At 44.3% G+C, this 26,192-nt stretch overlaps 1 protein-coding gene across 1 annotated transcript in view; it reads right to left on the minus strand.

The window, feature by feature from the left end:
- Positions 1-26,192, minus strand: part of LOC106568679 (cadherin-7) — a 168,766-nt gene that overhangs the window by 123,726 nt on the left and 18,848 nt on the right. Inside the window, exons 2-5 of the mRNA XM_014139204.3 lie at positions 14,841-15,135; positions 4,553-4,672; positions 2,299-2,466; positions 546-733 (exon numbers count right to left, since the gene is read on the minus strand). Coding sequence (XP_013994679.3) covers positions 546-733; positions 2,299-2,466; positions 4,553-4,672; positions 14,841-15,135 — 771 coding nt within the window. The remainder of the gene's footprint in view (positions 1-545; positions 734-2,298; positions 2,467-4,552; positions 4,673-14,840; positions 15,136-26,192) is intronic.

Consider the following 26,192-nt stretch of genomic DNA (forward strand, 5'->3'; position numbering starts at 1 on the left):
CCGTCATTGTAAATAAGAATTTGTTCTTAACTGACTTGTCTAGTTAATAAAAGGTTAATAATAAAGTAGGCAAGGCAGATTTGGACACAGCCTGAGGAGCTATGGTGTCTACCGGCTTTAGTTCCAGCCTAGCACTAACACACCTGTTTCACATAAGCCTGTGTCTCAATGGGATTTCCTGGTTAAATTAAAAATGTAAAATGATTAGCTGTATCAGGTGTGTTATTGCCAGGGTGGAACAAAAGCATGCACACAAAGTAGCTATCTGGGACCAGAGTTGGAAAAGCATTAGATTAAGGATCTACATCTATACAGTGTCCATGGACAAGAGTTACACGTCCATGGAATGTGTCAAACTCACTTGGAGATTTGAGTTGGTGTTGTTGTCGCTTTGACACCAACTCCAAACTCTGACTCTGACACAACTTCCACTGTCTTAATACGGACACCTTATCTATTGGTCTTATAGGGTGTCCATGAGGACAGTGCAATACTATAGCAGACCTCTAGCGATGGCTTCCTTAAAGGAAAGGTTTGCATTATACCTTTTGCAGAGTGACGAGGCCTTCCTGTGTGTCTCGGTCGGGGGTGATTCGGAACAACCCGAGGCCGTCCCCATCCACAATTCTGTACTCCATCTCAGCATTGGGCCCCACATCCGAGTCTAGCGTCTTTATCTTGGCTACCACTGAGGCCACCGGCAGGGACTCAGACATGCTGAATTGATAACTTTCTATAGGTGAGAGAGACAGAGAGAGACAGAGAGAGACAGAGAGAAGAGGAAAATTAGAAAAACAGCCCACACATACAAGGTATTGATGAGACCATTTTCCACCTTCGCTCTGTGTCCACGCTCATCACCATGTTGCTAAATGTAGGCTACCTGTTTTTGTTGTTATTTTTCTGTAGGGTTTCTCTACCCTGTGCAGATTGAGCTATATTAACTCTTGTGTGAGTCTGTCATGTCTGTGGATAGATTCCCACCACCACTTCCTTCTCAACCAACAACTTTTGGTTAGTGTCCACCCTGAGATTGGAAGGTTGGGAGCTCGAACCCTGGCTGAGTCATTTAAAAAATAAAAAAAATAAAAATAATAATAATAATAATAATAAATATATATATAACCTTTATTTAACTGGACAAGTCAGTTAAGAACAAATTCTTATTTACAATGACGACCTACCCCAGCCAAACCCAGATGACGCTGTGCCAATTGTGTGCAGCCCTATGGGACTCCCAATCACGGCCTGTATGTGATACAGCCTAGAATCAAACCAGGGTCTGTAGTGACGCATCTAGCACTGAGATGCATTGCCTTAGACCGCTGCGCCACGCAGCCTAACACTGTTATACACATCTCAAGGAACCATGGAACCTTCAGGGTTGCAACTTCACTTTATTAAGTTTATTTGAAAGCAACAAAGCACATTAATCAACATTTCTGTGAACGTGCCAGATTTAGCCAGCCTGCTAATTTCACTTGAAGTCCATGGGCAGGTAGACAAAAGCATCCACATTCTCCACAAGTATCTGGGATGGAGCTTTTTGATCTGAAAATACAGGTCTTTAGATGGGTCAACCCCTTCTCTATCACGCAATAATGCTGTTATAGCATTGTCTCAATACTGTCTTCTTAACAATGGCACCACCTTTCATTAGGTAGCGATAAAAAACTGTTGTAAATATCCACAAAAAAATTGCCTTTTCTAGTTGAGTAATGTTGTTCTGTGGTTGATTATCGTCCTGTAGATAGATTCTCGCCCCCAAAATACTGTAGACAGTTTTATCTAAATAATGTTATTTTTGCCCTAAATATCAAACTTTAGACCCAGCCTGAGAAGGACGTAAGTAAGTAAGTAGCCTTGCACGAGCGAGCCGGAATGTCTCATAGGAGCAGGAGCCTATCTCCTGTTTCTCTCTTGAGGCAGCTTGATGTACAAGTACACCCCCTGGACATAGCTCTAGTCTATCGCAGAGGCGTACCCTCAGTCTATCTCCTTAATGCTGCGTGCCAAGCAGAGACGCATCCGGTCCCATTTTTACAGTCTTTGGACTCCAGAGTGGCGCAGCGGCCTAAGGCACTGCATCTCAGTGCTTGAGGCATCACTACAGACACCCTGGTTTGAATCCACAACCGGCCATGATTGGGAGTCCCATAGGGCGGTGCACAATTGGCCCAGCATTGTCCGGGATTGGCTGGTGTAGATCATCATTGTAAATAAGAATTTGTTCTTAACCGACTTGCCTGGTTAAATAAAAATAAAATTTGTGCAAACTGACTGAAAAGAAGGGCTTACTGCGAGAGAAGTGTGGTGGGTTGTCGTTGACGTCAGTGAGAGTCACCATGACGGAGGTGGTCCCAGAGAGTCCTCCCATCTGGCCCACCATGTCCTTGGCCTGGATGACCAACAGATACTGGTCCCGTGCCTCACGGTCCATATTGGGCAGAGCTGTCTTGACCACGCCTGCAAAAAAAGATTCAGTAACACTTTACTTAGGGCATTCAGTTATAATATAACGTGGTACATCTTGGTATGTTTTATGAATCAACTTATGTTATGTCTTCGACATGGCAATTTTTCAACCGTCTTGAAATGACTGATTCATTTTTTACTCAGATGCATTATAATAACTCATAAAAAAGAATAGACAAATCCCACTACGACTTGCCCAGCTTGCAAAATTTGGCACATGATGTAATAATTTTGTTTTTTTCTGGTTGTAAACTGGTGTTCTGGTAGAGAAGACGTCATGTGATTTACAACCAACTGGTGTTTGTTACACTCCGGAAAATAGAAAAAAAATTATGGCGAGATCAAGGCATCATGGGAAATAAGTCATATTTTGGTTCTTATGATCTCGTCAGATCATTAGGTTACAACCCGATAAAGATTCATTTTTTTGGTTGATTAAATGACATTAACAAAACCTCCTTAAACAACCAGTACACAACCTGACCACAACATAAAATACATCATAACGATGTCATTGCAAACTCTTTTGCTCGCTGGGAAGAGTTTCTCCCTGGTATGACAATGACCATATGGCTGTATTCTAGAATAATCCTTGGCGAATGCGCCATCACCGCTCTGAGCCTTAAACTCATAACTCAGGAACGTTATTACAGTTTGTCCCCGTCGCCCACGGTCAGCCCTCCGGTTCATGCATGCAGTACTCCACTCAGAGAATGATGAAATAAGAGGCAGCGCGTTAGGTTGTAAATGCTGTCCTTGATGGCAGAGGAGAGGCTTTTAATCTGGGAACAGACTACTGTACGTGTGCACCTCCCTTACACTCAGTAACATCAGGACAACCATCATAAACACAGTTTGAGTTGTATTAAGTGATAACTAGATAATAATTTCTACCTTTCTACCTTTACCAGTCAAAAGTTTGGACACACCTACTCATTCCAGGGTTTTTCTTTATTTTTAATATTTTCTACATTGTAGAGTAATAGTGAAGACATGAAAACTATGAAATAACTCATTTGGAATCATATAGTAACCAAAAAACTGTTAAACAAATCAAAATACATTTTATATTTGAGATTCTTCAAAGTAGCCACCCTTTGCCTTGATGACAGCTTTGCACATTCTTGGCATTCTCTCAACCATCTTCATGAGGATGGTTGAGTAGTTGTTTAGTAAACTGTTTAATAAACTGAAACATGAACTTGCTTGACCATGCTGTAGGTCATGTACATTTTGTTACATGCATTATTTACAGTGTGACTGTTGGCGGAATTTTGGACATGCTTTACTCATCTCATATGTATATACTGTATTCTATTCTACTGTATTTTAGTCAATGCCACTCCGACATCGCTCTAATAATATTTATATATTTCTTAATTCCATTCTTTTACTTTTAGATTTGTGTGTATTGTTGTGAATTGTTTGATACTACTGCACTGTTGGAGCTAGGAACACAAGCATTTCGCTACGCCCGCAATAACATCTGCTAAATATGTGTATGTGACCAATGACATTTGATTTGATTTAATTTGTTGTCGTTTTGTTGTCTCAGCGTTGAACTAATGGGTTATAGAGCAAACATTGCAATTATCACAACATAGGTTGTAACAAGGCCTTTATCCTGGCTTGGCTTCCTCAATGATTTTACCCACGTACCGCTACTGGGCAATTTGAAGAAATATTCAGTAATGTATTTATCTACAAACTGAAAATGTACAAAACATAAAACACTCAAATAAGCTTTCAATCTTATTGCCCTGTGTAAGTTTGAGGAAACTTGACTTTGCTGTGTAACATAATGTCAGAATTCTCCAATATATCTCATATTTTAATTTTGCAATCTAACAAACTATCCCTGCTGAGGTTTAATAATTTGTATGTAATTATGCGTATAAGTGACGGCAGACAACACAGAATCTGATGGGATGCTAGGTACCCCTATTTTGCACTTAGCCCCTAAAACTGCTCCAGGGGTGCTTCACTGTGGCTGACCCTGGCTTCCAACACCTTGGGGTGTTCGTTGATCCAGCTTTTAGACAGTACACACCTCTGTGTGATTTGGTTTAATCCTCACCTGTCTTTGGTTCCACAGAGAAGTAGGGCTGGCCCTCGAGGATACTGTAGATCACCCTGGCACTGTTTCCATATGTGGGGTCATCCGCATCTGTTGCCACCACCGTCACCACAGATGTGCCTGTAATGACAAATCATTTGGTCATAAAAACAACTGAAAAGCCTGTTCGCCATTTATTTTTTCTTCAAGCGTCGTAGTTGGACAGGATAATGTAGGTAGACAGAGAAATGCTGATAATTTTTTTGTTGAAGTAGGTGTGGAACCAGGATTTGATCCCATGTGGACTCGATTGGATAGTGAAGTTGGTGGTGTTATCCACTAGACGAAAGGCCTAAAGTAGGGTTGTAGTGATAATGTATTGCATGGTGTAGGCAAGAGTTGGTCTTGCGTTTCAATTCAATGTGTTACATTTTTTTTTATTTTACTAGGAAGTCAGTTTAGAACAAATTGTTATTTTCAAATGATAGCCTAGTGGGTTAACTGCCTTGTTCAAGGGCAGAACAACAGATTTTTACCTTGGGGATTCGATCTTGCAACCTTTCAGTTACTAGTCCAACGCTCTAAGCACTAGGCTATCTGCCGCCCCGTTGTCATGAGCCTGGTTGTGAGGTGTGCTTTGAAAATCAGCCAAAACTTTATAATTTCAAACTGCTCCAAAACCTACCTTTGCTAATATGAAACTTGTGATAAAGCCTGCTTATGTTTAATGAACATGATACTAATTAAAATGCAAATATTGGCCAAAAAGTTTATTTCACATCTGACTCCATATGTAAAGAAACACAATGCGCCTGTCACAGCGTCCACAGAAGGTGGCGCCCCTCCCCGGGCGGGCGGTGCTCGGCGGTCGTCGTCGCCGGCCTACTAGCTGCCACCGATCTACGTTTCTGTGTCTTTTCGTTTTGTCTGTCTAGGTCCGCACCTGTTCCTTGTTAGTCATTAGTGCGGGGGTATTTAGTTTGTCTTTTTTGTTTGGGAATTCGTGCGGGATTGTTTCATGTCATGTTCTTTGTGATAGTCGGCATTTTGTAGTCGGCATTTCGTATCACATTCTGAATTAAGGATATTTATAATCAATGCTATTAATACAATTGCTTTATGTAAAAACAAAAACATGGGTATCTTTGGGCTTGTTTTTATTTCTCAATGGAAAATAATTCTAATACAATCCATTCATGACTGTAATATGTGTCTGGCAGTGGAGGCTACTGAGGGGAGGACAATGGGTGGCTTGAAAAATGGGTGTCTGATTATTTCTGGCTTGGTACTCTGCTGACATAATCTAATGTTTTGCTTTCGTTGTAAAGCCTTTTTGAAATCGGACAGTGTGGTTAGATTAACGAGAGTCTTATCTTTAAATGGCTGTAAAATAGTCATATGTTTGAGAAATTGAAGTAATAGGATTTTTAAGATTTTGAAAATCGCGCCACAGGCTGCAAGTGGCTGTTACGTAGGTGGGACGAATTCGTCCCGCCTAGCCTAGACAGGTTAAAACACATGGACGCTAATAATAGTTGTTTTGTGAATTTATCATTTCCACCATGCCCTGAATCGGGAAGAACAACAAGTTTCAAGACAGCCCACACGGAAGCTACCACAGACATACAGTTGCGAGTTTTGATTGGATGCATGTGTTTTTTCCATTTGCATTGGTATGCACATACTCACACAGTTCCAAGAAATTATGCATTCCCCAACATACAATATCAGCATATAAAATGTCACCCAATCACTACCTTGGGGGTTCAACTGGCCTTCAGTAATTCAACTGCTATTCTTCAGCACAATCGATTCAGTCACAAGGGGACCATTTCAGCCAGCTATAGTGGCTAGTCAAATGTATTGGTAGAATCTTGAATCTTGGATTCAGTTAAATAACTTCCCCCTCTGGTCCCTTTCTACTCATGATTGAAAAGGCTGCTTCCTTTCCCGGTTGTTTAATGGCTTCACAGCCGGCTTCTCTTTCACTATATCTTATTCAAGGTACAATTCAATGGCATTCTATGAAGACAAAAGTCTACTTTTCGAGGTTTCTTGTAATTTCTTTGGCACTCTTTCTTTTTCATGTGTTTGCCAATTGTGGCTTTGGACATATTTCTTTCATAAGGGATACAGAGACGTCACCACTGTGTTACTTTGGTGGCGCTTAAAGGGAAAATTGGGGGAACATATTTGACCTTTACGGTAAAATGTAAAAAAATTAACCAAAGTTACCGGAATCTTCAGGAATTTTGGTAATTAACAGAAAATCTATGACAATCTATAGTAACGTTGGAAATTTATACTAGAATGTATAAAAGAGAATGTTGTAAAAGAGAATGTGTTCTCAGTCAATTTACCTGGTAAAATAAGGATTATTTTCTAACACTTGTGGCAAACCTCTTCAAAGTTAGGAGCGTTTGTCACAAATTAAGTGGGAAACTGTCACCAAAGTCAGCCCAGAATGAAAGTTCTTTCGAACATGACAGTACCTGTGTGTTTGTTTCGCTGTCCTGGTCCACCCAGGCCACAGGTAAGGTCAAGGATAGCAGGGTTCGGTACACAAATCTGGTTCTCGGTAGGTCCAGGTCTAAACGCCAACAGGTAAGTCCAAAACAGTCCAGCTCGTACACGGTAAATCCAGCCAATGTAGATTGTCACTTTCTCTATGGTTCATAGATCCTTCCCGCCCTCTCTCTCTTCCTGGTTTTTCTTGACCTTTTATCTGTGGGTCGGCTCCACCTTCTGAGGGTTCCCCTTGCTTCTGGGAATTGTAGTTTTGGCAGTCGGCCATTTTGTGATCTGTAGTTCTGATCGGGGTGGCCATTTTAGTGATCGGGCAGAGCCCGTTTATTAGTTCTGCCCTCACATATCTGCCATTTATCACTCGACCCCCTTCTTTGCCACACATCTCCCGCCCCTAGATCCGACCCCCTAGGTCGGGCTACCGCAGCAAAATATGCGTGCATGCGGGATAACCCATCCACATTTTCCATTTCCTTTCCTGCTCTGTGTTTCAAGTCAAAGTGAAATGGTTGGAGACTCAAAAACCACCGCATCACCCGAGCGTTCTTCTCTTTAGACCTATGCATCCAGGTGAGTGGTGCATGGTCACTGATGAGGGTGAAGTGGCGCCCCAGCAGGTAGTATTTCAGGCTTTCCAGAGCCCACTTTACTGCCAGCGCCTCTTTCTCAACAACTGAGTAGTTGGTTTCCCGTGGTTCCAGCTTCCTGCTTAAAAACAGGATAGGGTGTTCCACCCCTTCTACCTCTTGGGACAGCACTGCTCCCAAGCCGACCTCTGAAGCATCCGTCTGAACCACAAACTCTCTCTCAAAGTCTGGTACCACCAGCACTGGATTACAGCAGAGGGCCTCCTGTAATGTCCTAAATGCTTTGGTGGCCCTTTCATCCCACTTGACCATGTTTGGCCCTCTGGCTCTAGTCATGTCGGTGAGTGGGGCGGCCACTGTGGCATAACTTGGGATGAACTTCCGGTAGTACCCGGTCAGCCCTAGGAAGGCTCGAACCTGCTTCTTATTTACTGGTTTCGGCCATTCTCTAATTGCCTCCACCTTCTTACGTTGGGGTTTGATTAATCCTCTTCCCACTGTGTATCCCAGATACTCTGTTTCCTCTAACCCCACATAACACTTGGCAGGGTTCGCCGTGAGCCCTGCCTTTCTAAGGGCATCTAACACCGCCTGTACCCGGGGTAAGTGGGATTCCCAATCTGGGCTGTAGATCCCCACGTCATCTAAATAAGCTGCGGCGTATGTTTGGTGCGGTTTTAGGACCTTGTCCATGAGCCGTTGAAAGGTGGCTGGGGCCCCGTGTAGGCCGAATGGCATGACGGTGTATTGAAACAAACCGTCAGGGGTTGCAAAGGCTGTCTTTTCTTTGGCCCTGGGGGTCAGAGGAATTTGCCAGTACCCTTTTGTCAGGTCCAGGGTCGTAATGTACCGAGCTTTACCAATTTTCTCCAGTAGTTCGTCTACTCTGGGCATGGGGTAGGCATCAAACTTGGAGATTTCATTTACCTTCCGAAAGTCGTTACAGAACCGCAAAGACCCATCGGGCTTGGAGACCATCACAATTGGGCTAGACCACTCACTATGTGACTCTTCGATCACTCCAGCTGTCAACATTTTCTCCGTCTCTGCTCTAATCGCTGCCTGTCGAGCCTCGGGTACCCGATATGGCCTCATGCTCACTTTTCTCCCTGGTAGGGAAACGATATCATGAGCTGTAACCTCAGTTTGGCCGGGTACTTCTGAAAACACATCTCTGTTTTTCTGGATCAGGGTCTTTACTTCCTGTACTTGTGCTGGGGACAAAGTAGGTGAAATATTTACTTCAGCTGTCTCCTGAGTGTGTGTGGGGTCCGTGACCATTAGTGTTTCTCTCTCTCTCCATGCTTTTAACAGGTTTATGTGATAGATCTGTTCCTGGGGCCGTCGACCTGGCTGTCGGATCCGATAATTAACTTCTCCTATTCTCTCCAGTACTTCATATGGTCCTTTCCATGTGGCTAGTAGTTTGCACTCTACCGTGGGGATCAGCACTAACACCTTATCTCCCGGTTGAAATTCCCTCAGGGTAGCCTGCCGGTTATAAGTGTGCCGCTGGTGCTCTTGTGCTTGTCTCATGTGCTCTCTGACGATGGGCATGACTGTGGCTATCCTGTTTTGCATTGCCGTGACGTGCTCTATGACACTAGTATACGGGGTGGATTGGTGTTCCCAGGTTTCCCGGGCGATGTCTAAGATTCCCCGGGGGTGCCTCCCATATACCAGCTCGAAGGGAGAAAACCCCAGCGAGGCTTGAGGAACCTCTCTAATGGCAAACATCAGATATGGCAACATGCAATCCCAGTTTTTCCCATCCTTGTCGATTACCTTCCTGAGCATTGACTTCAGGGTCCGGTTGAATCTCTCAACCAGCCCGTCCGTCTGTGGATGGTAAACCGATGTCCTCAACTGTTTCACCTGCCACAATTTACAAAGGTCTGCCATAAGGCGGGACATAAAGGGGGTCCCCTGGTCAGTAAGGATCTCCTTTGGGACCCCAACCCTGGTGAACAATAGCACTAGTTCCTTGGCGATATTTTTGGAAGCCATTGTCCGAAGGGGAAGGGCTTCTGGGTAGCGAGTGGCATAATCTAGAATGACCAGAATGTATTGGTGCCCTCTGGCAGATTTGGGTAGTGGGCCCACTATGTCCATCGCTATCCTCTCAAATGGCGTTTCGATTATGGGGAGTGGCACTAACGGGCTTCTAAACGCTGGTCGGGGAGCTGTTACCTGGCACTCCGGGCACTCTCCACAATGCCGAGCCACTTCAGCCTGAATTCCTGGCCAGTAAAACCTCCTTACAATCCGGTCTCGGGTTTTATCGATACCAAGGTGTCCACCCAGAATGTGCCCATGAGCTAGATCCAGTACTGTCTTCCTGTACCGGGTGGGGACCAACAACTGTTCCACCACATCAACCCCTATTTTTGAGACTCTGTACACCAAACCATTTTTCATGATGAAGTGGGGAAAACTATTAGGCATCATCCTATCATTTATGGCTTGCTGCAGGGTTGGATCCTGGTGTTGGGCCGTCCCGAAATTAGTCATGGACCCTGCCAGGTCTGCTGGTTCTAGATAGTCGTCCTCTGGATTCAGATCGACCCCAGCCCCACTAGTACTGGGCTGTTCATTATCAACGAGGTTTGCCACTTCATCCTCATCCTCCCCTACTAATACCTGTGAGGTTGGCCCCTGGGAGACCTCTTTTCTTGGCCTTGGTTGAAGGCAAAATGCTTCTTCCTGCTTGGTCAGGGTTGTTGGCTTCTCAAATATGCCGTTCTTTTGACCTAACTTCGCAAAGTTAGGAAAGTATCTACCCAATATTACATCATATGGCATCTTTGGGACCACGCCGACCTCATAATCCAGCAGACCGTCCTCTGTTTGTATGCTCACTAATGCTGTAGGGTACAGACGGGTATCCCCATGAATGCACGTAACACTGATATCCTGACTTGTATCCAGTTTATGCGTCGGCACTAGGTTTGCAACGACCAGGGTTAGCATACTGCCGGAATCCAGTAGTGCTTCAACCTCCTTCCCTTCAACCTTCACCCTGCACATATGTTTGTTTCTTGATCTTTCAAGTACAGTGGTTACCAAGGGACATGCATACCATATCTCATCTTCTTTTTCACCGAGGTTACATTGCATTGGCTCTTTTTTAATAGGGCAGTAGGCTGCAATATGTCCCGGTCGATTACAATTGTAACAGATAATAGGGTTCCGGGGGGGAGACCTCCTCGACCCCCAGTCCCGGTTTCCGGTTTTTCCCTTAGTGTCTCGGCCCGATTCTGATTCTTTTCTCATGGCCCCACGCTGCTCTCCTCCCCCTCCCCCTGTTGGGACAGTCTTACCCTGTCCGCTGGTTCGCCCAGGCCTGGGGAATGGGAATCTTTCCTCCTGCGCCTGCTCAGCTGTTCCTGCCGTACAATACCGTTCAACCAGGCCCACGAGATGGTCGGCGGAAAGTACCTCGTTCTGGCCAACCCATCGTCGCACTTCTTGGGGTAGACCTCGCTGAAACTGGTTGAGTACGATGGTCTCGACGACCTCGGCGGACGAACGGGTCTCCGGTCGCAACCATTTCCGTGCCAGGTGAATCAAGTCGAACATCTGTGTTCGGGGGGGTTGTCCCGGTCTGTAGGACCACTGGTGGAAGCAGTGTGCCCTCACGGTATCGGTCACTCCCAGTCTAGTCAGAATCTCTCCCTTGAGTTTATCATAATCCTGTGCATCCTTCAACTCCAGGTCAAAATATGCTTTTTGAGCGTCCCCTGCCAGGTATGGTGCCAGAAGCCCTGCCCATTCTTCTTTCGGCCACTTCTCCCTCTCTGCCATCCTTTCGAAGGTGGTAAGATATGCTTCCACATCATCCTGCGCTGTCATTTTTTGAAGAAAATGATTGGCCCACCTTTGGGTATTTGCAGCTGGTAACTGAGCCCCAATTTGGTCCGCTAGCCCCTTTAGGCCTTCTCTTAACTCCCGGGTGTTTCTCTCTTGCTCTTCTCTGAGCAGCTGGTTGGTGCGGTGCTGGACCTGTAACGTGTCCTGATACATTCGCATTGCATCCTGATGAGCTATTTGTTGAGCTCTAGTTGCCTCTTGTTGGGCGGCCGCCGCTTGTAACAGAGCCTGTATGGCTCCCTCCATACTCATTTTCCTGAAAAAAACTGTCCTAACCAAACAAAGCCACAAAAAAAACAAAAAAAACCTGACTCCCCTTTGGAGTGCTAACTAAACTTTTTTTTATTTTTTTCTACCTAACCAGCGGTATGGTTAATCCAGTGCCCACATTCTCCACCACGTGTGGCAAACCTCTTCAAAGTTAGGAGCGTTTGTCACAAATTAAGTGGGAAACTGTCACCAAAATCAGCCCAGAATGAAAGTCCTTTCGAACATGACAGTACCTGTGTGTTTGTTTCGCTGTCCTGGTCCACCCAGGCCACAGGTAAGGTCAAGGATAGCAGGGTTCGGTACACAAATCTGGTTCTCGGTAGGTCCAGGTCTAAACGCCAACAGGTAAGTCCAAAACAGTCCAGCTCGTACACGGTAAATCCAGCCAATGTAGATTGTCTCTTTCTCTATGGTTCATAGATCCTTCCCGCCCTCTCTCTCTCTTCCTGGTTTTTCTTGACCTTTTATCTGTGGGTCGGCTCCATCTTCTGAGGGTTCCCCTTGCTTCTGGGAATTGTAGTTTTGGCAGTCGGCCATTTTGTGATCTGTAGTTCTGATCGGGGTGGCCATTTTAGTGATCGGGCAGAGCCCGTTTATTAGTTCTGCCCTCACATATCTGCCATTTATCACTCGACCCCCTTCTTAGCCACACACTATAGCCGGGACGATTTCAGTTTTCTTTCTATGTGCCATCTCATTTGTCACAGCAAATTGTCTTGAGAGGCATTACTGTAAACAAGCTCTTGCCTAATTACCAAATTAAACAAATAATTTTCTCTTAATCAGATCCATTCACACTACATGACCAAAAGTATGTGGACACTCGTCAAAAATTAATATGGAGTTGGTCCCATCTTTGCTGCTATAACAGCCTCCAATCTTCTGGGAAGGCTTTCCACTAGATGTTGCAACATTGCTGCATGGACTTGCTTCCATTGAGCCACAAGAGCATTAGCGAGGTCGGGCACTGATGTTGAGCGATTAGGCCTGGCTTGCAGTCAGCATTCCAATTCATCCCAAAGGTGTTCGATGGGGTTGACGTCAGGGCTCTGTGCAGGCCAGTCAAGTTCTTCTACACCGATCTCGACAAACCATTTAATTTTTGCTTGGACCTCGCTTTGTGCACAGGGCATTGTCATGCTGAAACAGGAAAGGAACTTTCCCAATCTGTTTCCACGAAGTTGGAAGCACTGAATCATCTAGAATGTCTTTGTATGTTGTACGTTTAAGATTTCTCATCACTGGAAATAAGGGGCCTAGCCCGAACCATGAAAAACATTATTACTCTTCCACCAAACTGTACAGTTGGCACTACAGGTAGCGTTCTCCTGGCATCCGCCAAACCCAGATTAGTCCGATGGACTGCCAGATGGTGAAGCGTGATTCGTCACTCTAGAGAAAGCGTTTCCACTGCTCCAAAGTCCAATGGCGGCAAGCTTTACAATGGCGGTGACTCCAGCCAATGCTTGGCATTGCGGATGGTGATCTTAGGCTTGTGTGCAGCTGATTGGCCATGGAAACCCATTTCCTGACACTCCCGACGAACAGATATTGTGCTGACGTTGCTTCCCGTTTGGTTGCTACAGACAATTTTGTGAGAAGACCAATTGACAAATACCGCTCTAGCTCTGTTACCTTTCACCGTAGATGTGGAAGTGTGACATCGGTGGATGCGGTGGATTCATAAGCATCCTATGCAAAAGCATCCAAGATATCTCTATCTTAAACTGACAGATTTTCATGTTGGTTTTTTTTGTGCTAATTAGATTTCCGCAGGTGCGTGGACATCAACTCTATGGGGTTAAAAAAAAGGTAAGGGCATTGATCAGAAAACCAGTCAGTATCTGGCATAACTACCACTTGCCTCATGCAGTGTGACACATCTCCTTCACATAGAGTTGATCAGGCTGTTGATTGTGTCCTGTAGAATGTTGAACTACTCCTTTTCAATGGCTTTGTGAAGTTTCTGGATATTGGCGGGAACTGAAACAAGCTGTTGTACACGTCGATCCAGAGCATCCCAAACTTACTCAATAGGTGACATGTCTAGTGAGTATGCAGGCCATGGAAGAATTGGGACATTTTCAGCTTCCAGGAATTGTGTACAGATCCTTGCGAAATGGGGCCATGCATTATCATCCTGAACTATGAGGTGTTGGCGACGGATGAGTTGGACGGATGGACCTCAGGATCTTGTTACGGTGTCTCTGTGCATTCAAATTGCCATCAATAAATCGCAGTTGTGTTCGTTGTTCGTAGCTTATGCCTGCTCATACCATAACCCCACCGCCAGCATGGGGGCACTCTGTTCGGTTCTGCAAACCCACAGTTTCATCAGCTGTCCGGGCGGCTGGTCTCAGATGATCTCGCAGGTGAAGAAGCTGGATGTGGAGGACCTGGGCTGGCGTGGTTACACATGGTCAGCAGTTGTAAGGCCGTGTCTTATGGTAGAGAAAGTAACATTCAGTTCTCTGGTAACAGCTCTGGTGGACATTACTGCAGTCACCATGCCAATTGCACGCTCCCTCAAAACTTGAGACCTCTGTGGAATTGTGTTGTGTGACAAAACTGCACATTTTAGAGTGGCGTTTTATTGTCCCCAGCACAAGGTGCAGTTGTGTAAGGATCAGGCTGTTTAATCAGCTTCTTGCTATGCCACACCTGTCAGGTGGATGGATTATCTTGGCAAGGGAGAAATGCTCACTAACAGGGATGCAAATACATTTGTGCAAAGAATTTGAGAGAAATAAGCGTTTTATGTGTATTGAACATTTCTGGGATCTTTTATTTCAGCTCATGAAACATGGGACCAACACTTTACATGTTGCGTTCATATTTTTGTCCAGTGTAGTAAGAAAGTTAAACAAAACGTCCTCCATGCTACACAGTGTATGCCCATTGCTTGTCACCCACTATGCATTTTTTGTACCATTCCATAGGACTTCCCAGCAGGAAAAACTGGTTGAAATTAGATGGTTGAAATTAGATAATTCCAACAAAAAAATAGTTTTTGCTCGGTTTTGCCCGCTGGGTTGATGTCACTTAATGTTACTCACCCACTGGGGACATCTCGGGGACCCTGGCTGAGTAGGGCCCGTCCAGGAACTTGGGCTCATTGTCATTGATATCCTGGACCTTGATGACAAACTCGGACTCGGGCTCCACGGGTAGGTTGTTTTCGCGATTCCTGGCCTGAGCCCGGAGTGTGTAGTAAGCCTGCTCCTCGCGATCCAGACGCTTGGTGGCATGGATATCACCAGTGTTCTCGTCAATGGTGAAGATGGAGGTAGCTCCCTGGCCATTGAGCACGTACTTCACCTGCCCTTCACCCTTGTCCACGTCTGAGTGCAGCTACAGGGGTAGAGAGGAGGTTATATTATAAAATAAAACAGCTTTATTTTGTCACAATGGAAAGTGGTCCTCTGCTCTGCTTTCAATAACCACCCCCAGACAACTAAACAAACACATTTTGAGGTTGTGGGAGCCAGATAGTTATTGAGACAATATCAAAGATGACACTTTACATGTCTTTGTGTTAATAGCACCTCAAAATGGAACCAGTGACAATATTGATTTACTATCACGTCCTGACGAGTATAGAGGATATTTTGTTATTGTAGTTTGGTCAGGACATGGTAGAGGGTAGTTTATTTATATATTACGAGGTTTTTTGGTCACTGGTCTATGTTTGTATTTCTATGTGTATGTTCTAGGATAGAAAACTATGTGTAGGTTGGGTGCTGGACTCTCAATTGGAGGCAGGTGTTTCTAGTTGCCTCTGATTGGGAGTCCTATAAATAGGTGTGTATTTTTGTTTGTCACTTGTGGGTAGTTGTTTGAGAGCACTGCTTTTGTTGAGCCTGCTTCTCTGTTCCTGTCATTAGTTTGTTTATTGTTTTTTCCGTGGTGTGCGCATTTTTTATAATAAATATGTTGAGCACGCAACCCGCTGCGCCTTGGTCCCATTCTCTCTTCCATGACAGCTGTGACAGAACTACCCACCACAACAGGACCAAGCAGCGGAGGAAATCTGGCGAGGACCGGGGAACACGGCTGGTAAGGGAGCCCGAGAGGCAGCCCCAATAATTTTTTGGGGGGGGCACAAGGGCAGTTTGGCGGGGCGAGGATGGAGCCCCAGGCTTGCTCCCCGTACCCTTTTTGGGCAGAGACATACGGGACAGGTCCCGTGCTTTGGGGTGATGGGTGCTGTGGCGAGGCCGGGTATTTTCAGGCCGGTACGCGCAGTACCAGCGCCCCGCATGTGCCAGGGGAAAGTGGGCATCCAGCCAGTAGGGGTGATGCCAGCCCTGCGCTCGAGACCGCCAGTGTGCCTCTACGGTCCAGTGTTTCCCACTACACGCACTAGCCTTGAGATGCGTGTCTCCAGGCTGGCACATCCAGTACCAGCCCCACGCATCAGGCTTCTAGTGTGTCAACCCAGTCCGACTCGGCCTGTTCCCGCTACACGCACTAGCCTTGAGGTGCGTGTCTCCAGGCTGGCACGTCCAGTACCAGCCCCACGCATCAGGCTTCTAGTGCATCAGCCGCCCGCCAGTCAGGAGCTGCCAGAGCCGCCCGCCAGTCAGGAGCTGCCAGAGCCGCCCGCCAGTCCGGAGCTGCCAGAGCGGCCCGCCTGTCCGGATCTGCCAGAGCGGCCCGCCTGTCCGGATCTGCCAGAGCGGCCCGCCTGTCCGGATCTGCCATCGCCAGCCGGGCGCAGCAAGGGTCGCCCGCCAGCCGGGCGCAGCCAGAGACACCCGCCAGCCGGGCGCAGCAAGAATTGCCCGCCAGCCAGGCGAAGTCAGGGTCGCCCACCAGTCCTCCGGCACGGCCAGGGGCACCACCTAAGTGGGCGACGTCGAGGGTGGAGCGGAGTCCACGTCCCGCACCTGAGCTGCCTTCAATATAGGTGGGTTGGGGAGGGGGGTGTAGCACAGTGCCGTCGTTGACGGCAGCCACCCTCCCTTCCCTCTCTCTAGTTTAGGGGGGATTTTTCTGTTTGTTTTGGGGGTACTGGGGGGGGGGGGGGGGGGTACTGTCACGTCCTGACCAGTATAGAGGATATTTTGTTATTGTAGTTTGGTCAGGACGTGGCAGAGGGTAGTTTATTTATGTATTACGGGGTTTTTTGGTCACTGGTCTATGTTTGTATTTCTATGTGTATGTTCTAGGATAGTTTTCTATGTGTAGGTTGGGTGCTAGGCTCTCAATTGGAGGCAGGTGTTTCTAGTTGCCTCTGATTGGGAGTCCTATAAATAGGTGTGTGTTTTTGTTTGTCACTTGTGGGTAGTTGTTTGAGAGCACTGCTTTTGTTGAGCCTGCTTCTCTGTTCCTGTCGTTAGTTTGTTTATTGTTTTTTCCGTGGTGTGCACATTTTTTATAATAAATATGTTGAGCATGCAACCCGCTGCGCCTTGGTCCCATTTTCTCTTCCACGACAGCTGTGACATTTACTCATATATCAAATGATGAATTCCTGTTTTCCAGTGTCTGTTGGAAAGCAGACTGAACTGGGTTTTCCTCTAGGATTTTGCCTGTGCTTAGCTCGATATCGTTTATTTATTAGTGTTTTATTAGTGTTTGCCAATGTCATGCATACCAATAACATTATGCAGCCACCACCATTATTGACTCAACAAATTTCAGCTTTTATTTTTAATGAATTTGTGAAAAATGCTAAAAACATAATTCCACTTTGACATCATGGGGTATTGTGGGTAGGCCAGTGACACAATATCTCATTTTAACCAATTTGAAATTAAGGCGGTAACACAACAAAATATGGAAAAAGTCAAGGGGTGTGTACTTTCTGAAGGCACTGTATATCATTGAACTAATATAGAATAATCCTTAGATACTGTTGAAATGATTTGATCTGGTTTAGAAAAATGTTATGAGACAGCTGGGAATTGCGTGTTAAGATTAAGTCAAGTTGTTCTGTTCTTCACACACCTCAGTCTTTGCAGAATCAGCACATTTCTGGAACACATGAATACCAACTGCCGTCCTTGGTCAAGGATACCTTGTTCAACATAATACATCAGTGTACAACACGCTATACATTTCTCAGGTACCACTCCAGGTGTCCTAGGTTTTGGGGATCTGTTTTCAAGAATATGTGTTTTTCTGTCATTTCTTATTTATTAGAGGTGGTGTACCAACATGGATTTGCGTAGTTTCATATTTTGCCCCTGTGTACAAACTTCGCTCATTATTAGCATGGATTTCATTCAAATACAGCCACTGAATCTCAAGTTAAAATGCAAATATTGGCCAAAAAGTTTATTTCACATCTGACTCCATATGTGAAGAAACACAATACGCCTGTCACAGCGTCCACAGAAGGTGGCGCCCCTCCCCGGTCGGGCGGTGCTCGGCGGTCGTCGTCGCCGGCCTACTAGCTGCCACCGATCTACGTTTCTGTGTCTTTTCGTTTTGTCTGTCTAGGTCCGCACCTGTTCCTTGTTAGTCATTAGTGCGGGGGTATTTAGTTTGTCTTTTTTGTTTGGGAATTCGTGCGGGATTGTTTCATGTCATGTTCTTTGTGATAGTCGGCATTTTGTAGTCGGCATTTCGTATCACATTCTGAATAAAGGAGATTTATAATCAATGCTATTAATACAATTGCTTTATGTAAAAACAAAAACATGGGTATCTTTGGGCTTGTTTTTATTTCTCAATGGAAAATAATTCTAATACAATCCATTCATGACTGTAATATGTGTCTGGCAGTGGAGGCTACTGAGGGGAGGACAGTTCATAATACGGCCAGAATGAAGTATGGAATGGAATGGTATCAAACACATTTTTGTTTTTTGTTTTCATGTGTTTGATATAATTCCATTCACTCCATTCCAGCCATTAACCTCTATGGGCTAGGCGGGACGAATTCGTCCCACCTACGTAACAGCCAGTCTAATCCAGTGGCGCGATTTTTGAATCGTTTGAAATACTATTACTTCAATTTCTCAAACATATGACTATTTTACAGCTATTTAAAGACAAGACTCTCGTTTATCTAACCACACTGTCCGATTTCAAAAAGGCTTTACAACGAAAGCAAAACATTAGATTATGTCAGGAGAGTGCCCAGCCAGAAATAATCAGACACCCATTTTTCAAGCTAGCATATAATGTCACCAAAAACCCAAACCACAGCTAAATGCAGCACTAACCTTTTATGATCTTCATCAGATGACACACCTAGGACATTATGTTATACAATACATGCATGTCTGTTCAATCAAGTTCATATTTATATCAAAAAACAGCTTTTTACATTAGCATGTGACGTTCAGATAAAGCATACCCCCGCAAACTTCCTGGGGAATTTACTAACAGTTTGCTAAATTACTCACGATAAACGTTCACAAAAAGCATAACAATTATTTTAAGAATTATAGATACATTACTCCTCTATGCACTCGATATGTCCGATTTTAAAATAGCTATTCGGATGAAGCACATTTTGCAATATTCTAAGTACATAGCCCAGCCATCACGGCTAGCTATTTAGACACCCGGCAAGATTAGCCTTCACCATAATCACATTTCCTATAAGAAAAATGTTCTTACCTTTCCTGTTCTTCGTCAGAATGCACTCCCAGGACTTCTACTTCAATAACAAATGTAGGTTTGGTCCCAAATAATCCATAGTTATATCCAAATAGCGTCGTTTTGTTTGTGCGTTCTAGACACTATCAGAATGGTAATCCACGGTCGTGCGCATGGCGCATGGCGTGACAAAAAATGTCTAAATATTCCATTACCGTACTTCGAAGCATGTCAACCGCTGTTTAAAACCAATTTTTATGCCATTTATCTCGTAGAAAAGCGATAATATTCCGACCGGGAATCTGCAATAAACTAAACAGCCGAATTAAAATACTCCACGGGGGCTAATCGCGCACGCGCCTCATTCCATTGTCACCTAATGGGACACTTGAATAAGGTGATAATCTGTTTCAGCCTGAGGCTGCCTCGTCAACCTTCATGATTTTCCCGGCTTCTGAGAGCCTATTGGAGCCCTGGGAATTGTCACGTTACAGCTAAGATCCTTACTCTTCAATAAACAGATGCAAGACGCACGACTCCTTGTCAGACAGGCCACTTCCTGCATGAAACCTTGTCAGTTTTTTGCCTGCCATAGGAGTTCTGTTATACTCACAGACACCATTCAAACAGTTTTAGAAACTTTAGGGTGTTTTCTATCCAAACCTGAACAATAATATGCATATTCTAGCTTCTGAGTTGGTGTAGGAGGCAGTTAAAAATGGGCACATATTTTTTCCAAAATTCTCAATACTGCCCCCTAGCCCAAACAGGTTAAACTCCATTTTAGCCATTATTTTAGAGCCGTCCTCCCCTCAGCAGCCTTCACTGGTATCTGGAGATTGAAAGTCTATTCCATAACCACCCTCCTCTCTAAGGGCAAAGGCTCGCAGTCCCAATAACAAGACGGTCTCCATGGCACAGCTCAATGCTATTTTCTAAGTGACTGCCCGCAGCTGCTTAAGTCACACTGTTTAGAACCTTTTTCTGCTTAAGTTTCCAGCCATTGTGTTATTTGTTCAAAGTTGCTCAAGGGATGTTAGAGTTGGAATAGGTGAGGACATCAGTTCCGTCAAGGCCAAAATAGCTAGTAGCCATTGAGATATGACCAAAAATATGACATGTTTGCAAGGGTTATAGTCGTGTAAACAAAAACAGGGAATATACATGTGAAATTACTTAATAACGTGTTTCCAGTACATTTGGAATACAAATACTAATGTATTTGGGAACTAAAAATGCTCTCCAGACAAGCTTTTTCAGATGTTTGTGAAAGCAAAGACAGGGTAGAATGCATTTTTAACATGTTACAATTCAATTCGTCTTACAATCAAATGTCTTATTGTGCAATTATTGTATTTCCAACACGTTTATTAAACATATACATTTCGGGTAGGGAACATGGCTGTGTGTTGATGTTGTGTAGAACTCCCCTCAAGACTTGATCGAGTACAGGTACACAACTTAGCTTCCCTGTACATTTTCCAATATAAAATATGAATATCACCTGTATTGGCACAGCAATTAGTCTATAATGTTGCTTGATCTATGGTTAGGCTATTACCTAGTCAAAATGAGGCTTCATGAAAAGTTGAAAGTTGCCATATGGCCAAAACAATAGTGAAAACATTTTTTATTATAAAATGTAAGAAAAAAAACATAATTGGAAAAAACAACTGCCTAAACAATTCCAAATGTTATTTATGTTGCCAACTTTTTGGGGGGTGTTTAATGATTCCCAAATACTTCTGTTTTTAAATCAGTAATCATATTCTGTTAATTCAATTGAAAAACACAACATTTTCTTGTATAATGACGATAACCAAGTGTCTCCCCAATACATTTTGAGTAAGATTTAGTCATTTGACAAAAACCTACAGTACATAAAAAGCAATTAGTTTAATTGTGTATTATGATAATGTTACCTGCCTCATGTTAATAAAATATTTTTAACATTTTGTTCAAGACAACCCCTTTTTTTTATTTTAATTCATTGGCGCCCCCCCATAGAACATTATGTCACACCGATGGAAAATACACAACAGGCAGTAAAATGTTATGGTTAAAACATAAATAATGACACTTTCAGAAGTTTCTGACTGCTCTAAAATGCAACTTCTAAACATCAGTCATGGATCCTCATGAATTAAAAGATTTAAAATGTAGTCATTCCAATTACATTGCCTCGAAAGAGTCCTATTTTGTTATTTTTCGCCACTAACTCGCCGAGTCGGGAGTGTGTAATTTGCACGCAATGGTGCCTTCCTTGGATGTGATAGCCATTTTTAGACTCCTCTCCGGAATCTAACCATGATTCCCCTTTGGTCACTATGGAATGAACAGAAAGTACCATTGAAAGTTGATAGGGCAGACTGTCAGCGCCACGAATGGCATGCCACCTGTCGAGGTTATAGGGTCACCAAAAGCATTTGAGAGTAGGCCTACCCCGCATGGGTTTTGGGTCTGAATAAATGCATGCATCCCTGAAGGTCAACACTTGTTGGCATGTATTAGCTCTATCATTGCTGCAGTCATCCAATCCAAGTGACGTTGGAGCAATCAAAGGAACCATAACTAATTTAATGAGCCATTTGCAGTTTCACTGTACCGGCTCTTTGTACTAAGACTTGCATGGCAAGTCTTTGAGACAGGAATATGCTACTGGCAGGATCACTCAGATAGACCCCCAGAACATTGATGTGTACTTGGCAGTGCAAAAAGGCACAGGGGCAGAGTTCTCCAGTGATGGAGGAGACCTAAGCCTACCCAGTCTAAGGTCCCAACCTACCAACAGCCGAAGCCGTGGGAGCTGAGGCACCACTCGAGACGTGTTCTTTTGGAGGGTTTTTGGAGTATACCACAAAATGGAGCCAATGACAGGTTTTGAGAAACACAACGTGTCCCTCCCAGGGATGATCACGTATGCCAATTGGCCAGGAGGAGTGAAACTGCTGGGACAGAGAGAGAGGGATCGAGGGGATGGTTGGTCTAATGCGGAGAGTGAGAACCAAGAGTGGGAGCACCACATCCAGTCGCCAATATCTACCTGCACCATCACTAGGGCCAGGTAAAAGAACCAGAGGGCAGAGACAGACCCTGAGGTCGCCGGAGCAATGGTCACCTGCAGGATGTGAGAAGCCAGGCGTGGGAGAATGAATATGTAAATACTGCACTCAGAACCACTTAAAAGGAGCAAAATTGCAACAGAACACAAATATGTATAATACAAATAAGTGTTATTAGATAGAAAATAAGTCTAAAATTGTCATTATTTCCTCTGATGTGATACCCTCTTCATGTCACACCAAGGGAAAAAAGCTGTCCCACCAGCGAAAATCTCAGGCTATATTTTTGGCCTTATTGTTAACATATAGCCTACCATTTGATTTGCACTGTAATATTCTTATTTCTATTATACATTCAAAAGGCGTCACACCAAAGGACTAAGAAATGGACCCCTTTTTTGTCAATGGAAGAAATATTTCTAATAAAGCTTACAATCTGTTCAGACCATGTGCTCCAGCAATGCCTTATGTACTTCCTCATTGTAAGAGAACCCTCCTGTCAGGAGCGTCGTAAAAAGTGGACCAAGGCGCAGCGGGTATCGTGCTCATCTTCCTTTTTTATTTGGATAAACGTGAACACTTAACGACAACGACGACGACGACGACGACGACGACGACGAAAAACCAGTCCTGTAAGGCTACACAGCTATACATGGAACAACTACCCACAAACACTGTGACAAAAACCCCCTACTTAAATATGGCCTCCAATTAGAAGCAACGAAGAACAGCTGCTTCCAATTGAAGGCCAAACCAAAACCTGAACATAGAAATAGACTAAATAGACATTGAAACATAGAAATGGACAACATAGAACATTACCCAAAAACCCAAGACACATAAATAAAACACACCCCTGCCACGTCCTGACCATACTACAATAACAAAATGACCCCTTACTGGTCAGGACATGACACCTCCCCTGCACAATTAATCACAAAATTGTGTCACACCATGTGGACATTTTGGGGACAAAATTTAATCAATCAGAACTATTTGGAAATATCATGAATTGACTTCAGGACTACTGTTTCTTAAAATAAACTTCTGTGTCATAAGTACAAGAGTAGGTGAACAAAATTTTATTCATGTTTTCATTACATTAGTTATCTTTTTTTAATTTGTTTTTAGTCCCACCCTTCAGCTAACGTCAAACCCTCCCATCTATCTTTGAAAACCATCCAGTTTTGATTTCTAATTGTCATATATTTTTAAACTGTGCTGTAATGTTTCGTAAAAGTTCTGAATCTTTCTATTCTCATAGTTTCTACAGATTGTAAATTAAAGATGAACATTTTTACTAAGAGTATTATTATATTATTGATTGATTGACTACGGCTTTTCAAGTCACAAGAAACAAAAGTTTGTGCTTGTCAATATAGAGAATTAAAAAAGGGCTGTCACATCAACTCCCAACCATGTGTTAGTATGTGTTTTCAGTGAATTTACCTATATCACAAAGCTCATCTGCATTTCCTGCGGCACAGGAAAATGATCTAGCAACAAAAGGTTGATCAAATTCAGACCTAATCAGTCAGGTTTCAAGACTGGGCATTCAACTGAGACTGCTCTTCTCTGTGTCACGGAGGCTCTCCGCACTGCTAAAGCTAACTCTCTCTCCTCTGCTCTCATCCTTCTAGACCTATCTGCTGCCTTAGATACTGTGAACCATCAGATCCTCCTCTCCACCCTCTCCGAGTTGGGCATCTCCGGCGCGGCCCACGCTTGGATTGCGTCCTACCTGACAGGTCGCTCCTACCAGGTGGCGTGGCGAGAATCTGTCTCCGCACCATGCGCTCTCACCACTGGTGTCCCCCAGGGCTCTGTTCTAGGCCCTCTCCTATTCTCGCTATACACCAAGTCACTTGGCTCTGTCATATCCTCACATGGTCTCTCCTATCATTGCTATGCAGACGACACACAATTAATCTTCTCCTTTCCCCCTTCTGATAACCAGGCGGCGAATCGCATCTCTGCATGTCTGTCAAACATATCAGTGTGGATGACGGATCACCAGCTCAAGCTGAAACTCGGCAAGACGGAGCTGCTCTTCCTCCCGGGGAAGGACTGCCCCTTCCATGATCTCGCCATCACGGTTGACAACTCCCTTGTGTCCTCCTCCCAGAGTGCTAAGAACCTTGGCGTGATCCTGGACAACACCCTGTCGTTCTCCACTAACATCAAGGCGGTGACCCGATCCTGTAGGTTCATGCTCTACAACATTCGCAGAGTACGACCCTGCCTCACACAGGAAGCGGCGCAGGTCCTAATCCAGGCACTTGTCATCTCCCGTCTGGATTACTGCAACTCGCTGTTGGCTGGGCTCCCTGCCTGTGCCATTAAACCCCTACAACTCATCCAGAACGCCGCAGCCCGTCTGGTGTTCAACCTTCCCAAGTTCTCTCACGTCACCCCGCTCCTCCGCTCTCTCCACTGGCTTCCAGTTGAAGCTCGCATCCGCTACAAGACCATGGTGATTGCCTACGGAGCTGTGAAGGGAACGGCACCTCCATACCTTCAGGCTCTGATCAGGCCCTACACCCAAACAAGGGCACTGCGTTCATCCACCACTGGCCTGCTGGCCCCCCTACCTCTGAGGAAGCACAGTTCCCGCTCAGCCCAGTCAAAACTGTTTGCTGCTCTGGCACCCCAATGGTGGAACAAGCTCCCTCACGACGCCAGGACAGCGGAGTCAATCACCACCTTCCGGAGACACCTGAAACCCCACCTCTTTAAGGAATACCTAGGATAGGATAAAGTAATCCTTCTAACCCCCCCCCCCCCTTAAAAGATTTAGATGCACTATTGTAAAGTGGTTGTTCCACTGGATATCATAAGGTGAACGCACCATTTTGTAAGTCGCTCTGGATAAGAGCGTCTGCTAAATGACTTAAATGTAATGTAAATGTAAATTAAAATCCTACATCTGTATGGAGAAGTGGCTGAGATTTCCTAGTTACATATGTCTCTCAGTTCAGGATCTATCCCTTGAAAAAAAGTCCACCCTTGAGGCTCATGTCTGTCATTTTTCCAAGGCTAGTGGGCATCTCTTACCGCTCCACAGGACAGAAAAGTGCTAGATATCACAATGTCACATCTGAGGACAATATCTTTGCTATCTGCTTAGAAAAAGGCCCACCAGAAATGTATAACAAATGCAAACTTGAAGTGGCTTAAACAGACTAAAGAAACATCTCATAGTGAACAAACTGGGTTAGTACTGAATGTAGGCAAAAAGTAGCGTGGGTACAGAAGTTGGTTGATGGCAGACATGCACCTACCCCAATGCTCTCTTGCTGATGACTTGGATAAATGCAGGAGCATATTTCAGGAGCAGGACAAAACACACTCTTTTTGACTGATTGATATAAGGGCATATATTTCTTAGTCCAAGTAAAGTAACACAGGATGGTCATAATGCTTCATGACAGTGTCATAAAGTGCATTTTCTACAAGTTATTTAAAATATGATTTAAAAAATATATATATACATGACTGTAAAGAATTCATTACAACAACAAAAGATTTAAGAAACAAACTTTCAAATGAAAGGAAAATTCTTAGCAGGGAAAAATGAATTTGAATAAATGGTGTCATAGCCATCCATAAAAAATGCAATTTAAGTCACAACAGGTGTAAATATATGGGTCATGACAGTGTTAGGACCATATTATGATAGGTTATGACAAGTTATTTTAGCTGTTAGACACAAACTCGCCACTCTGCAAGGAGAAACATCACACCGGACCAAAAAATGGTTGAGCCAACTAATGCTTCCACATTTTTTCAACA

Source organism: Salmo salar, chromosome 14, assembly GCF_965601325.2.
Source record: "Salmo salar chromosome 14, fSalSal1, whole genome shotgun sequence".
Classification (NCBI taxonomy): Eukaryota; Metazoa; Chordata; class Actinopteri; order Salmoniformes; family Salmonidae; genus Salmo; species Salmo salar.